At 40.4% G+C, this 15,652-nt stretch overlaps 3 protein-coding genes across 3 annotated transcripts in view; 2 read left to right on the top strand and 1 right to left on the bottom strand.

Moving 5' to 3' along the window:
* lmln (leishmanolysin-like (metallopeptidase M8 family)) overlaps positions 1-15,652 on the top strand; it is a 429,410-nt gene that overhangs the window by 180,827 nt on the left and 232,931 nt on the right. The gene's annotated exons all lie outside the window — the stretch shown is intronic.
* tgfbr2l (transforming growth factor beta receptor-like) overlaps positions 1-15,652 on the top strand; it is a 297,577-nt gene that overhangs the window by 204,516 nt on the left and 77,409 nt on the right. The window lies entirely within an intron of this gene.
* xpo4 (exportin 4) overlaps positions 1-15,652 on the bottom strand; it is a 63,197-nt gene that overhangs the window by 41,273 nt on the left and 6,272 nt on the right. The window contains exons 4-6 of the mRNA XM_084022797.1: positions 14,992-15,130; positions 11,389-11,505; positions 10,626-10,778 (exon numbers count right to left, since the gene is read on the bottom strand). Of these exons, the coding sequence (XP_083878923.1) occupies positions 10,626-10,778; positions 11,389-11,505; positions 14,992-15,130 (409 nt within the window). The remainder of the gene's footprint in view (positions 1-10,625; positions 10,779-11,388; positions 11,506-14,991; positions 15,131-15,652) is intronic.

Here is a 15,652-nt window from a genome sequence, read left to right as displayed (position 1 = left end):
ATTGATGCCCAGAAACGTCCCGAACCGCAATGTAAGAAAGTCCAGGCCGAGGGCCGGGTCTCTGGGGATACAGACGCCGCCACACACATCACTGATGATTGAGAGGAATTATTTTGTCTGAGAATACATTCATTGTAGATGTTAAAAAAAAACTTGAACTATAATTGTATATGTTGTGTTAATATGTTTCTCGTTCAGACTTATTTGGACTTTTTGGAAATGTTGGTATCTCCAATAAAAGTCAAATTAATTATATTAATAATTATAGTTTTCATAATAATATTCGCTATTTATTTTCAGCTGCATCTATATGGCTTATAAATAATTAGCAAAAAATAAAATGTAAATAAAAACTTATATTCATTGTAAAAGAGTAAAAGAGGTAGAAAGGAGAACAATATCTACTAACACAGAAGGGGGATTGGGGGTAGGATTAACCTTGTGGGATTTTTTCAATATTTCATACTTGGCAAATATTTTCATCTTTTGCTTGTAAAAATAATTTAAAAATAAATGAAATCATAAAAGACATCACCCACACTAACACATGAAACCGTATTGCTGCCCTGCGGCTCAGTGACAGCAGAAGGGGGAAACTCCCGGAGGAATTTTTGATCAAAGCCAAACGGCGGCAGAGGCTGGCGAGGTCAAGCATTCCTCCGACACCAGCCCACACTCACGGCCCACGCCCCCCCCCACCACCACAACACACCACAGCACAGCAAGGCACAAAAGTTGGCACCTGTCTGAGGGTCTGTGGGGTCGCGTGTGCGTCTGTCCAATGCTTGGCTTTGTTAAAAATAGTCGTGGTGAGGCAGAAGACCTCTATCTGAACCTCTCTGAAGGGGGAAAGAATGAGAAGTCCATCGGAAAAAGTAAGGCGAGCGCTGCAATAGGAACTAGATCACATTTATTTATTTCATAACCATTTCTAATCAGACAATGTCCAGATTTTCATTTATTTAGTTTCATTTATCCAATGCTCCTTCTTTCACTTGCTTTCTCCAACTCCTATGCTGCAACTTTCATGTCCATCTTGATGCCGTTTTCACAAAATTCACCAGGTTAAATGAAAACGTTTATCTTGCAAAGCCCTCAGACAAAAGACAGAAAAACTGCAACATGAGGACAGAAAGAGACTGCACCAAGTGGTGCCGACTGAGTCCTGCAGCCTGCAGACGGGGGGTCGCCTCGGTGACAGAGGTCGTACAAACCCTCCTCAAGATCATATGACTGAGACAAAACTCACACGAGATCTCAGGAATGATAACTACACAGAGACTTAGACTACTTCACACAGCTGGACAGAGACGTAAAATGGGTCCGACAGATCATGACCAAAAGATAGAAAGGATCTAAATTAAGGAGAAAGAATGTCTGAAGAGTATAACATAAGAGTAATTTCATTATTGAAAATATGTTCAACTGATCGTTTCTGAATGGTTTATGTGTCCAGAAGAGTCAAGAAAACGTCATATTTTAGACTTCCAAACGTCATTCCATAACACAAATTAAATTACATTACAAGATAAAAGATGTATGAGCTGCCAGCTGATAAGGAAAAAACAAGCCGGCTGCAACATGTTTACTACAATACCATTTCTGAGATAAAACGTTGTCCCAAAGTCCCAAACTGAAAAATACTCTTCTATCCTAGTCGCTTCACCATGCAATTTCCCTCTCCTAATGCGTCCTATTTTTTTTTTTTTTTGATTCTTCATTTTATACTTTATTTTCTCTCTTTAGCTGTACACGTTCCTCTGTTTGTGCTGCTGCAACATTCAAATTACTCTGTTGGGGATCAATACGGGTTTATCTTATCTCAGACGACTAAAGACCTTTTCCTTTAAAATACATCATTTTGACCACGTTTACGCCGAGCGTCCAAGCAACTTTCTCGAGCCCTTAAAACGGAGACTTTTGAAAAAGCTGCTGCCCCTGTTTTGATTGCGTTTTAGTCTTAGAGACTTTGAAAATGATGACGCAGACAATTCCTGATTGGCTCTTATCGGTCACTGCATGTCCCTCTCCGATTTGTAACACTATCATCCTTTCTCGCAAGAAAAACAGCCTTGACTCCCACTGGTTAATGCAACAGAACAAATGGTAATCATTTTAAGCATTGCTGAAGCTGACCAGTGTACATGAATGTGTCATGATTTTCAGGTGTTTAAGTATGGATGGAGATTATTTCTACAGATATTGTTTCGATGTTTGAAAATAAAACAAATGTTTTCGGATTTCATTAAAGACAGGCTGAAGATAAGGAAGAATACAGACTTTCACATTGGTCTTGTGTGTTTCCTGGGTTTAAAATAAACACATGAAACCAGAAATCCTGACTATTTCATCTCATCAAACTATCACATGAACTGAAGTGGAGTTTGTGAAGCTCTTGAATTCTGAGGAACATCCAGCTTGCCGAGTTGACAAGTGAATTTACAACTTAACCATGCTACCCACTGAAAAAGATGGACTGTGTGTGTGTGTGTGTGTGTGTGTGTGTGTGTGTGTGTGTGTGTGGGGGACGGAGGGTACATGCCTCTAGGATGAGTAATGTTCGCAGAGTGACTAGGACATGTGGCTGTGGGTTTGGTGGGTTTTTAAAAGACATCACCTGCTACTATCTCAACCCTTCCAGCAGGCTCAAGAATAACTAATGTGACACGTCAATTTTCCACTGGAAAGAGAAGACTGACTGACATATAAACAGAAGCACATTCAGCTGGCCTAATAGAGAGGCTAAGTCCCGCCTCTTCCGCTGGATCCATTGACCACAATGGGACTTTCATTTGGAAAACGGCAAGACACAACGACTGTGAAAATATGTAATTATAAAGACAACAGACCCTCTCTGAAGCTACCATGTCGTGTGTTGGGTACCAGGATGTAACATTACTCACACTAACAACAGGTCTCTCTGTGTGTTGGGTACCAGGATGTAACATTACTCACACTAACAACAGGTCTCTCTGTGTGTTGGGTACCAGGATGTAACGTTACTATAACAACAGGTCTCTCTGTGTGTTGGGTACCAGGATGTAACGTTACTATAACAACAGGTCTCTCTGTGTGTTGGGTACCAGGATGTAACGTTACTATAACAACAGGTCTCTCTGTGTGTTGGGTACCAGGATGTAACGTTACTATAACAACAGGTCTCTCTGTGTGTTGGGTACCAGGATGTAACGTTACTATAACAACAGGTCTCTCTGTGGGTTGGGTACCAGGATGTAACGTTACTATAACAACAGGTCTGTCTGTGTGTTGGGTACCAGGATGTAACATTACTATAACAACAGGTCTCTCTGTGGGTTGGGTACCAGGATGTAACGTTACTATAACAACAGATCTCTCTGTGTGTTGGGTACCAGGATGTAACGTTACTCACACTAACAACAGGTCTCTCTGTGTGTTGGGTACCAGGATGTAACGTTACTATAACAACAGGTCTCTCTGTGTGTTGGGTACCAGGATGTAACATTACTATAACAACAGGTCTGTCTGTGTGTTGGGTACCAGGATGTAACATTACTATAACAACAGGTCTCTCTGTGGGTTGGGTACCAGGATGTAACGTTACTATAACAACAGATCTCTCTGTGTGTTGGGTACCAGGATGTAACGTTACTCACACTAAATAAGGTGTTTCCCCTGGCACCCAAAATAAGGTGCCAGGGGAAACACCAGAAGGGGCGGGACTTAGCCTCTCTATAGGCAGTCAGTGAGGGCTTCAATCAAACACAAGTGAAGAGAGTCACATAGGTCTAGTTCCCACGGCTCTGTTGCAAAATGTGCAGGCACACAAAACACATAGACACATTGTAATACCTTACCAACACAAGTCACCCATACGACAACAACCAGCATTTTAAGTTCAATTTCCTTCCCTGATTCTATTTATCCAACATGTGAACAGTGACAGACTCTTAGACGTCCAGTATTTATGGTTTTTCTTGCATGTGAGCCTTAGGCCATGTAGTCAATATGCAGCTCTCCACTTCAAAGCATGCTGGGGGGGGGGGGGGGGGGGGGGGGGGGGGTAGTTGCAATAAAAGACATAACGCTTTGCCTCAGGGGCTGTAATTTAGCAATGCATAAAAGAACCACATGACTACAACACAGCAAATGCGGGCTGAGCCCTTTCTTGTGGCCCACAAAACCAAACAACCAAATATGTCAATGTCACCATTTTAATCTGGTCATCTTTGAGTTTATGTTGTTACCACATGCCAACAACAGCTGAGTAGCTATAAATTAAACTCTACCAACACCTTCACACATTTGACTCATGGCACTTCGTCACAAACTGTTCTATGAACACTAGAGTCTAAAGTTGAGCTAGCAGCTCTGCATGCTAAACGTCACGTTCACCAGCTTAGATTAGCTTGTTAGCATGCTAACATTTGCTAATTAGTACTTAACAGAGCACAGCTGATGGGAATGTGGTCATTAGTTTTGCAGCCATTTGAAGCAAACCAATTGGACTGTTCCTACAGGACGCAACACGGCGCAGCGGTCCGTGGCCTGCTCGCCATCCTCGGGTCTATTTTCTCTGCGTGCCGCGAAAGAATCTGGTAAGAGAATTCACTGATGATCTACCATTAATTAAAAATATAATAATAATAATATAATAAGGATTTCATTCTGATTAATGATAATATATATGCATCCCACACTTTTGACTTCCCTCCCCCCTCTTGCTGCTGTTCTGGAGTCTTAATTCTCTAGATTCACCTCTCTCGTGATTTCAAAATCCATCCACTTTGTCCTAGTGTCACTGCCGATTGTTTCCTTTTAATATTACGTTATTTATTCCACATATACTTCAGCTGTGTCCAAACAGAGAGCGAGCGTAATGCACACAGGCAGACTGAGATTATCTAGACAGAAAACAGCAGAGGAGCTGAATCACGCAGAGAAATGTGCTTCTGGTGTGAACAACCCCATGCAACGTTTGACTTCTGTGTCCAGTGTGAACCCAGCGGTAGCCTACAGTTTCAGGGTTACTCCCTCAAATATTGACCAAACACGGGACTACAATGTGAAAGGGGACTAAAGTAAACGTTCTTGGCTGTCCAATGACACGCCCTTTAACCCAGGGCGAGTAGAAGAGTGGTGTGAATCATGTTACCCAGGGCTTAGGCTAACCACAGGCTAACATTACAAAATATTCAAATGGTGAACTAATGCAAAGTGTTTGTGATTTGAAAATAATGGGCTAAATTGTGCGACACCCCTGGTGTAGTTTCTGGTTCCTGTAAAACGATACAAATCTGGCTTCACATTCCCGGCTCATCTTTCATTGATTTGCAGACGTTGTTTGGAGCACTTCTCAGATCTCCCCGACGGTATTCACGACCGCTTTAAGTAGACTAGCTCAGCAATCTGAACATCTTGCAGGCCTGAGCAACCTTCATGCCCGAGGGTTGCGGATTAGCGAGCTTCTCCTGTATCCTCTATTCATTATGGCTGATCCTGCTGACTGAGGATGGACCCGCTGCGCAGGAAGAGCGGCGGAGCATCTGCCTGCAGCCGTTCGGGGAGTGCAGCGCTATGCTAAGGCGCGTGGTAGGGTTTAAGTGATATATCCTGCTTTAAGTCTCCCCTCCAGTCTCGCCATGTGAAATAACAGTCCAGGAATACCTTCTCACTGACCCTCCCCTCCCCTCCCTTCTACTGTTTGGCCCCCATCTGTTTAGACAGCAGTTGTCATTAATTCTATACTGAATCAACCAAGAATATATCAATTATGCCACTGTGCTCAGTGCCAGCGTGTTTCTTTAAGATTACCAAGTGATAAGTTGTGGATGAAGGTGGCGATTTAGACCTCAGGTTATTGCATGTTAAATCTGTACAATGCACACATCCACACAGTCTATTAAAAGTGGTATGGCAAATAAGCCCACCTTGGATAATCATATCATTTAAGTGATCAATTAATATTTTCATCATTTAATGTTGTGGAGCAAATTTTAACTATTTTATACTGCTGGGAAACCTAAAAGGACAGTCCATCCCCAAATCAAAAACTAATGTATTTTCCTCTTACCATTAGTGCTATTGAACCGTTCCTTTAATGTATAATAATATACCATCAATTATTAGATTATTTATATTTTGTATTAATATGAATATACAGCAGTAGAATATTTGACCTCTGATGTAGTGAAGTAGGAGTATAAAGCAGCAGAACGTGGAAAACGTTACCTTCCATGTCTGCTTACATGTCATAAATAACAAATATTTCACGCCAAAAAGGAGTCCAAAAAATTGTAGATACTTACTGTGTTTTAAGAGCAACGTTGTACTCTTTCTATTAGTAAGATACTTTGAAACAAAGGAGCCTTCTACAGTATCGCAAGTCCTCGTGAAACACAGAACACCCACTTTAAAATCTCACACAGCTCAGATAAAACTCCAACTATCCAACTCTATGTGCATCAGCATTGAATCCGTCTGTAAATACCCTCCCACCCGTGTTTAGACAGCAGTACTTGAAGATTCTCTGCACAGGTCAAACATCCAGCATCAGCTTACACTCTAATCCCAACCTTAACCTGAGGGCCAACATGCCTATAAACTGACCTCCGAACAGCTAATGAGAATACAGAGCCGGGCCGAGGTGAGTGGTCTCTTCTGCACAAGAATAACTCATGATCGAAGGGGTGATTGTTGTTCAGGGAAGTTAATGCTGCTTTTATTACATGTCGCTAAAAATAAATAGGAAAAACCTCTCTCTTCTTCTCTTATGACAAAGTGCTTAACTACAAGTGAAGTACGAAACAACAGCCTCCGTGGAAGCGGTGGGGATGATTTTATCTCAAGTTTTAGTGAGCTGACGCACCGTGAAATCGACACATTCCTCTCTAGTGAAGGAAAGAACAGATGGGAGAAAACTAAATGCCACTGGCTTGAACACCAGTGGCAGTGATGAACTTTGTGATTCCTTCAAATCCGTCTAAACAGCACAAAGAGAGGCAGATACGTAGACTGATCCAGCAGGGTTGGAGGGAGACCTATCTGTCAGCTCACACAGCCATTTAGAGCACCTGACTGCTGCCGCGGCCTCTAGGCCTGACCGCGACCCCGAGTGGAGTCAAGCCTGGTGTGGAGAGACACGGTGTCGTACCGACGCCCAGGGAGCGTGCCCGCACCAGATGACACCAGAGTCTAAGGGTTCAGACGGCGGCGAGGACAGATGACATGCATGCCGCCCGGGAGAAATGCTTTTTTAAAAGGCTCTTTGAGCTGGTTGAGGAGTGTGTGCATTCGTGTGTGAAAGGCGGCGGCTGTCAGCCGCGCAATTAAGGAGAGGCCCTCTGATGCCCGCGCTGGCATACGCCTGCATGGCATCACACAGGCGTGTTGTGACACTTGCAGACAGGCGGCCACACTCATTTAGGCCTCCCAGCGGTCTTCATCAATCCGTTCTCCTTTTCAACAACAGGCCTGACACTTGTAGTTTTGACATACACTCACATGCACACAGAATTTCAAGAGGAATGCCACTTGATTTGAGAATTCATATACTATTTCAATGGCTTGAGGCAATCAGCGTCCAGACACCAGAGAACGACAGCTCTATTTCCACGCAACTCGTACCTCGAGGCCACATTTAATATTTGAATCATACAGTTATCTGTGCTTGAAATGCACTCCATTACTTTGTAAGAGTGCAGACAGCCTTATGTGAACATCTTGAATGCAAACGCCTGTGAAAATGATACCAATTTAAGAAGAAAAAAAAAGAAAAAATCTGACTACATTTAAAATGTACTGAATCATAATGATTATATTGTCTCACTGATTCACCTTCTTATTTTTGTTGTAAATGTTCAGATTATTTATTAGCTTCATTTTTAGTTTGTTATATTTGTTCTGGAGCTATGCATGTTGTACTGTTTATTATTGTATGTAATACAACATTTGATTTGATCTTTTTAATAAGTGTTAATCTAGTCAAAGATAATACGTTTTAAACAATGGCTACATTTAGTGAGGGAGATTATACTTCCTCTAAATAAATTGAAGTTTAGATCATGGGTGGGTGATGTTGACCAAATCTGTCATATTACACAATTTCTGCATGTTGTAGAGTTGTATATTTGCAAGAACCTGGCGATATGATACATAATTCAGAATTTACATTTAAAGATATTGTGATTTAATTATTTTTCATCTAAATTTTGAAAACTGTACCAAATAAAAAACACATTGAATCTGAGAAAAAAGTTTACTTTTTAAATGCAGTCAGAATACTCGGATATAATTTGCATTTATCACTTCCTGTAACATCCAACACCTCAACACTACTTTTTGATATGACTACAATATTTTTATCTTCAGGGGTTTGAACACAAAACCTGCCACGGATCTCTGCATGTAAATTAATTTAAAATGGATGTAACATATGGAAGGTTGAGTAGGTAATTTGGAAAAACCACAGACTTTGACGCATCGCCGAACTGACAAAGTCCCGCCCCCTTCGTTCAGACCTCAAAGCCGCTCCCCTAGAACGCCTCAACCAACATCACCTACTCAACCTTTAACTAATAGATATCACTATGAAACTGTCACAGTTGGTTACTTACATTAAGACAATTATTTTTGGATTACAAGTTTTCTGAAAATGTCATGTTTAATAATGTAAATTAGGCATTATATCATTTAATATGTGTTTCTTTGCATACATTTTGGAACTGAACTTCGGATAAAGCCAGGTCCAAAATTCTTGTCTCATTTAGTTGAAATATTAGTCAAAGGTTTTTACAGGGGGAAGTTTAAATAAGAAAATACCGTCAATGTTTAAATATACAAATTAAGATTTATATAATGGTAACTTTTGGTGAATTTGAAGAATTAAACCCTAAATGTGTATTTTGGTTGTTTTCATTCCACTAGTCTGAAAGAAGACGTGTTATGGAAGCTCAATAGACCAAAATCTCAAAATTGCTAATTGAAAAATGTTTTTGCCTGCCGTGTCTCCTCAGAGAAGTTACCAAGTTAATACAGCAGTTTATATAATCATATCATCAACGCTGATACGGAAAAATAAGACCTGTAGTAACTGAATTATAGAGATTCAATATTCAGGACCAGTAACTACTCTTGGCTTTAAAAACCGTTCAAACTTGAAACTAAATAAAACTGTAAAAAAAAAAGACAACAGGGGGGAGAGAGAGAGAGAGAGAGAGAGAGAGAGAGAGAGAGAGAGAGAGAGAGAGAGAGAGAGAGAGAGGTCTTAGAACACACACAAACGGAGCGGAGCGTGCCAGGCATACCAACGGGAGCCTCAACAAGCCAAGGCGGGGGTGGTGGGCTGCTGGAATGATACGGAGATGGACACACAGACACCTCTTTGAAAGTGATACATGGCCCTGGCTGGCAGCAGAGCGCCACTCCAGATCCCCTCAGACAGGCAGAGAGGATGCCAGGCTGGTTGGGATTTAGGCCGTAATGAGTCTCGACCGTGTGTGTGATACACAGACACACACACACACACACACACACACACACACGCCGTGTTCGCTCAACAACAATGCGGCCAACTGCTACGATAATATGGATGTGCCTACCACTACAAAACAAAACTGATAGCCAGATATGCATGTCTGGATATCACATGTTTATATAGTCTCTCTCTCTCACACACACAATGCATACTCTAAGATAAAATCCTGTATCTTCATGCAAACTGTTGACACTCAACAGAGTGACATCTCAAACGAGATCTTAAGACACAGATTTTCACCGTTCCTTTCTCCTGAAGTGTTTTTTGACTTGATGGACGTTTCATCTCGTCACATCCTACTTTTTTAATCAAATTCATTTTTTCCGCCTTGGTTTTTATTGCGGTATAAAGATTATCATAATCTTTTATTTTCACCACTTTGAGCTACATATCGTGCTATAATTGTGCTTTATAAATAAGGTTTAAAATTATTAGTAATAAACAAGTGGACAAACACAATTTTTCCTTATTTTATCATAAATGTTTTTCACGTGCTATATAAATATAGTTGTTATTGTTATCATCAATTATTGTTATCAATATAAGAGGACAAAACAAAGTTCTAACCCAGACATCACCCTCTATGTAAATATAATCTTAATATAATTGAATCCGGGAAATCTGTGCCCTACTTCAAAAATAATAATAATAATAATAATAATAATAATAATAATAATAATAATTTCAACATTCACCTTGAGATAGTATGTTTGTTTGGATGAAGTAGTTCAACCTACCATGACCATCTGGCTGCTTTTGTTGCTTGAATAAACGTTGGAAAATTGAGTATCATGGTTCCAAATTCCAGCAAATAAACTGCTGAATAATATCTCAAGCCAGTAAAGTTCAAACATAAAACCACTGGGTTTGTCTGAGTTTCAAGATTTAATTCTGTCTCCAACAAGGGCTAATTACTCTGTAGAATAAGACTTTTTTTTAGAGCAACACATATGAAATAGAAAGTCATGAACTGTACTCAGTGTGTGGTTAAGCAGGTAACTGGGACCGACCACTTTGTTCCTCACCATACTTAGAAATTGTCAAATGTATATTATCCTAACCTCTCCAGGTGTAAGACTCCCCTGTAAGCCTCTGACAAAGAAAGGATATGATTGGGTGGCAGGAAGTTCCAGCAGAGGACCTGGTTGGCGAGAGCCAGGTAGCGCTGGAAGACCGATGACATCTGGGCGTTGAGGTTTTCTCTGCGGCTGAACTCCTGCAGCACCTCCATGGTCAACATGAAGATCTGACGCAGGCCCTCCTCCTGGGGGGAGACACAGATGGATGAATTCAGGACTTAGAAATAATAGAATGTAGAACAATGGACATCGTGCAAGAACATTTTGTTATTGTCATCTTCCTCTTCCTTTTCGTCATACGGTGGGATTCGTAACTTCAGATAACGGTGGAAATGACCAGCGAAAACCAACCACCATTTACTAAATGAACATCATGCTGTATTGAAGAAGACTAGAAACTAGAAATTGAGACCATAAACCATTTGCAATGTTTACTGAGGTAATAAATCAAGTCAGGTAGGGCCATTTTCTCATAGACTTAGATGCAAGTCACCCCCTGCTGGCCAGTAGAGAGAAGGCAAGTGTAAGGCAAGTCAGCTTTGGCTTCACTTGAATTGAACACAATCGATCAATCGAACTCCTGTGACAGGTCTGGACTCATTAATTGTGGTGGTACCCAAGTGATGATTCAAAATAAGACAACATTTGTGAAAGTTCTCCTCAATCACTCGTACGTATAGCACTTAAGAACAAATCTGCTTCTTCCATGAAGACCACTGATCCCTCCTTTAACAACTTAATTCTAGACAGCACGTTAAAAAAAAAGAAGACAGGAAGTGAGGTGGGGGGACAAACCTGGAACAGACGCTTGCAGCTGCCGTGAAACTCCATGCTGAGGCCGATGCTGCTGGTCTTGCTGGAGCTGGAGAACTCGCTGAGCAGAGCGGTCAGGATGGAGCAGGCCAGAGTTTGCTGCAGCAGTGAGGGTTGAATGATAAAATGGTAAATGGCCTCATTTATATAGCGCTTTTGTCCAAAGCGCTTTACAACAATGACTGACATTCACCCATTCATACACACTGACGGCGGAGTCAACCACGCAGGGCGACAACCAGCTCGTCAGGAGCAATTAGGGGAGCCGGGCATCGAACCGGCAATCTTGCGGTTGCCAGCCAACCCGCTCTACCTCCTGAGCTAAACCCCCCTCATAATGAATGATCATTCATTCCAACTCCAACAAAGAGGGAGGCAGTATATCCTCATAATTGTTCAATCTGAACCAAAATAAATGTTTTTCTTTTTACAGCAATTCATATACAGACTATTCCATTTATCCACCAATTGTTTTTTACAAGTTACTTTTAACATCGGTAGCAGATCTAACTTTCTCATCGTCTCATCAAAACCAGTTATTGCATCGTAATCATTATTCTTGCACTGTTTTTACTTCTTAACCACCTTTTGCTGGTCTGGAAGTGACTGGATATGTTAGCCTTATGCACAGTCTGCATTTGCTCATGTGTTTATCTTATCTCAATTTGTATTCTACAGTATATTATCAATAGTAACCATGAGCACACATGACAGCTCTCTATAGCAGCTCTGGTGGCCTGACTATCACTTCACTGCAGTCTGTTGTCTGTATGTCATAAGGATCCACTAAGTAAGAAAGAAAGTTAAAAAAAAGTACTTTAGAAAAAAATAAGTATCTATCCATTTATTGTTTCTCATTATAAATGGATTTTTGTCTTCATGGTCCCGACCTCTGAATGTATTTTAGCAGAGCAACAGTTGAGAGATTTCACTGATAAGAGTTCTCTTATCACCGCTCTCAGGCCTCCACAAGCACAGTCATCCTTTTTAGTTCAGGGTTTAGTTAAGGAAATAGTGCCATCTACTGGATTAACAGGAAATGGACAGTTTGTTTTATAATGCAGAGCAGCACTGTGATCGTCATGCCGATGCCGTTTTACACATTTTGTAATATAATTTTTCACCAGTGTTTCTGAGTCATAAACACATGCATGATGCATCCTATCAAGCAAAAGGTTCACACAATGAAAATGCACTTACACAGATTAATTTGAGCGCTCCATCAACATACATTTACAATATATTGTTCATCTCATGCTTTTAAATACAAGTTCTACTCATGGATGGATTGCTGTACGGGCCTACTGAGCACAGGTCCGGGGGCCCAAAGTGCCAAGGCTCCCCCTGGCTTTCAACACCAAAATGTCACACAAAGAGACGCAAAATGAAGACAAAGAGACATAAAACCACTACAAAGACGCACAAAGACTACAATAGACCAAAACAACTGCAAAGAGACTCACAATGAATATGAGAGAAAAAAAAGACATACAAAATGACCACAAAACAACTATAAACGGGCACAAAATGACCACAACGAGACACAAGACAACAGAAAAACTATCAAATCTGTGTCTTGAACTTTGTTTTGTTCCCTTTATCTATATGTACCATCAACAATCTTTTAGCTTTTACTCTAATATATGGTTTTGTGTGAGTTTTATTGTTCTTCTAATATCAACGTGCTTTTGATGTTAAACTTGGCTGCCGGGTCATTCCGTGTCATTTCATCAAATTTCTGAAAATCTTCCCACCTGACCATCTCACAATGTCCTGAAAAAATTTGAGTACAAAGATACACTTGTTAATAGGAAAAATCCAAAATATTAAGTCTCTACTGTCAATAGTTTTCTCATGAAACATCATTGAATGAAGGGTAGTTTAGACGGTTTTTGGCATCATGCTCTGAAAAGCCATTTTTAAACGGCAATATCTAGAAAACTATCTCACCTGTGGCCTTCAAAATTTCTACAGTGTATCTCTGTTACTAAACGCCTCCAGACATGGAATATCAGGGGTGTAGCTCAATGATAACCTAGTATGGTAGGTACTTAAAAAGGGGCTTGTTGAAATAAAGTAGTACATTTGAAGGATGGCTGAGCTCCCATTTTTGCAGATAAAATACTTCTATCACTTCTGCCTCTATCTCTGGTGTTAGCTTAAACATTCTACAAAATATGGTTTCTCTCAGATGATTAGTTTCACAGATATTAAGGCTCAAAAATGGAAGTAAACACATCTTTGCCCAACTTCAGAGTCATATTCCAAAAAACTGACAACACGTATCAGGTCCAAACTTACTTTTTTTTAAAGATCATATTCTTGTTAAAATCATATTAAAAAATCAGGAGGGTGTTTTGCCTCAATTTGTCGCAGTGATTTTTTTAAATCCTGATATTGGTGGGGTTTTTGTGGCCGTTTTTGGTACTGCATGTCTTAATATCCTACAAGTAAACATCACAGCAGGGCATTTCAATTGTGTTTTTTACCATTTACCAAAGACTTATATGTGACTAAATACTACTGATAAATTTAGCCTTATGAAAACATTAAATTGTAGCACAGTTGTAGTTATAGAGGCAATAAGTCCTTGGATGTGAGTTGAACATGCTGAAAGCAGCTTTTAATGTCTTAAACCATGAACAAATGAATTGAAGACTGTACATTTTGTCATACTTTAAGTATATAAATTACACAACCAAATCAAATAATAATCTTAATTTGAGCATAAAGATTTTACATTACAGTAGAAAAGTCTCCAAAGTTTGATATTGAATAACAGTTTGTCTCTGTGCTCACTATGAGCACATGGCCCTGCCAAGAGTTTCTACTGGCCAAGAAGAGAAGACATGTGCAATGTCCCACTGCAGCATAGAATTGCAAGGATTGACGTTCCCTCTACAGAAACTGGGTGCATGTATGCCATCAAAAAAGATGAGCACAATAGAGCAGAGATGTACATTAGACTATTTGTAAAGTCACTGCCAAATTAATGAATGTGACTAAGGAATTGGATCTAAAAGATGAAAAATGTGTGATCCCTCATAGTGAGCATAGAGACAAACTGTTATTCAATATCAAACTTTGGAGACTTTTGTACTGTAATGTAAAATATTTATGCTCAAATTAAGATTATTATTTGATTTGGTTGTGATGTCAACCTACCATACTAGGTTATCATTGAGCTACACCCCTGATATTCCATGTCTGGAGGCGTTTAGTAACAGATATACACTGTAGAAATTTTGAAGGCCACAGGTGAGATAGTTTTCTAGATATTGCCGTTTAAAAATGGCTTTTCAGAGCATGATGCCAAAAACCGTCTAAACTACCCTTCATTCAATGATGTTTCATGAGAAAACTGTTGACAGTAGAGACCTAATATTTTGGATTTGTCCTATTAACAAGTGTGTCTTTGTACTTGAATTTTTTCAGGACATTCTGAGATGGTCAGGTGGGAGGCATTTGATGAAATGACACGGAATGACCCTGCCTTCTTGGCCAGAATGCCGTCGCTACAGAGAGCAATGATGAATATTGTAACCTATAACATTAGACACTGATACATCTGCACGTCTTTCTCACCACTGTTGTGTTTCCGCTGCTGATGAGCTGGCCGACCTCGAGAAAGATGCTTTTACAGTTGATACTTTTGTCTAGAGAGCCCCTCTTCACAATGACGGCCACAGCCAACAGGATCTGCTCACGGACATACTTCTGGACGCTGGAGGGAAACAAGGAGGTGGTTGGTTATTCAGGGACAGTCAGGCCCTTCCCCACAGGGAACTGAGGCTATTATCTGTGCTCTCTCCAAAATCGCTAGACTCCTTTGACCAAAACAGTAATGTTACCTCTCAGAACATGGGAGTTGCTGGTCTACCGCTGCCTCCATCGGTTAGTTTTCTTGTGTTAGTTTGTGACTCAGATGATTCAGAACTAACTAATTTAAATGCCAATAAGTCACGCAATAAGACAAACAAACTAACCAATCAGCAGCGTGTGAAAAGACCGTTTTTTTCCCCAATGGAGCCTTGTGGCTTTTAAGAGACCATAAATAACGGCTTGAGTTTTCCTTCCAAAAGGGCTGTCTGACGGCGAGGTAAAGTGGTGAAAATACTCTCAATATAGCGTCCACTTTATCTGATAAAAAGCTTAATCTACAAAGCTTTTGCTGCTGCCTCTGTGTGCTGGTACTGCTGTCTGATTCTCCAAACTCCATCTACTGAAGTAATACACCGACTATAGA

The sequence above is a fragment of the Eutrigla gurnardus genome, assembly GCF_963514095.1.
Source record: "Eutrigla gurnardus genome assembly, chromosome: 12".
Taxonomy (NCBI): Eukaryota; Metazoa; Chordata; class Actinopteri; order Perciformes; family Triglidae; genus Eutrigla; species Eutrigla gurnardus.
Note: the sequence above shows the minus strand (reverse complement) of the source record. Positions and strands in the feature narration are given on the sequence as shown.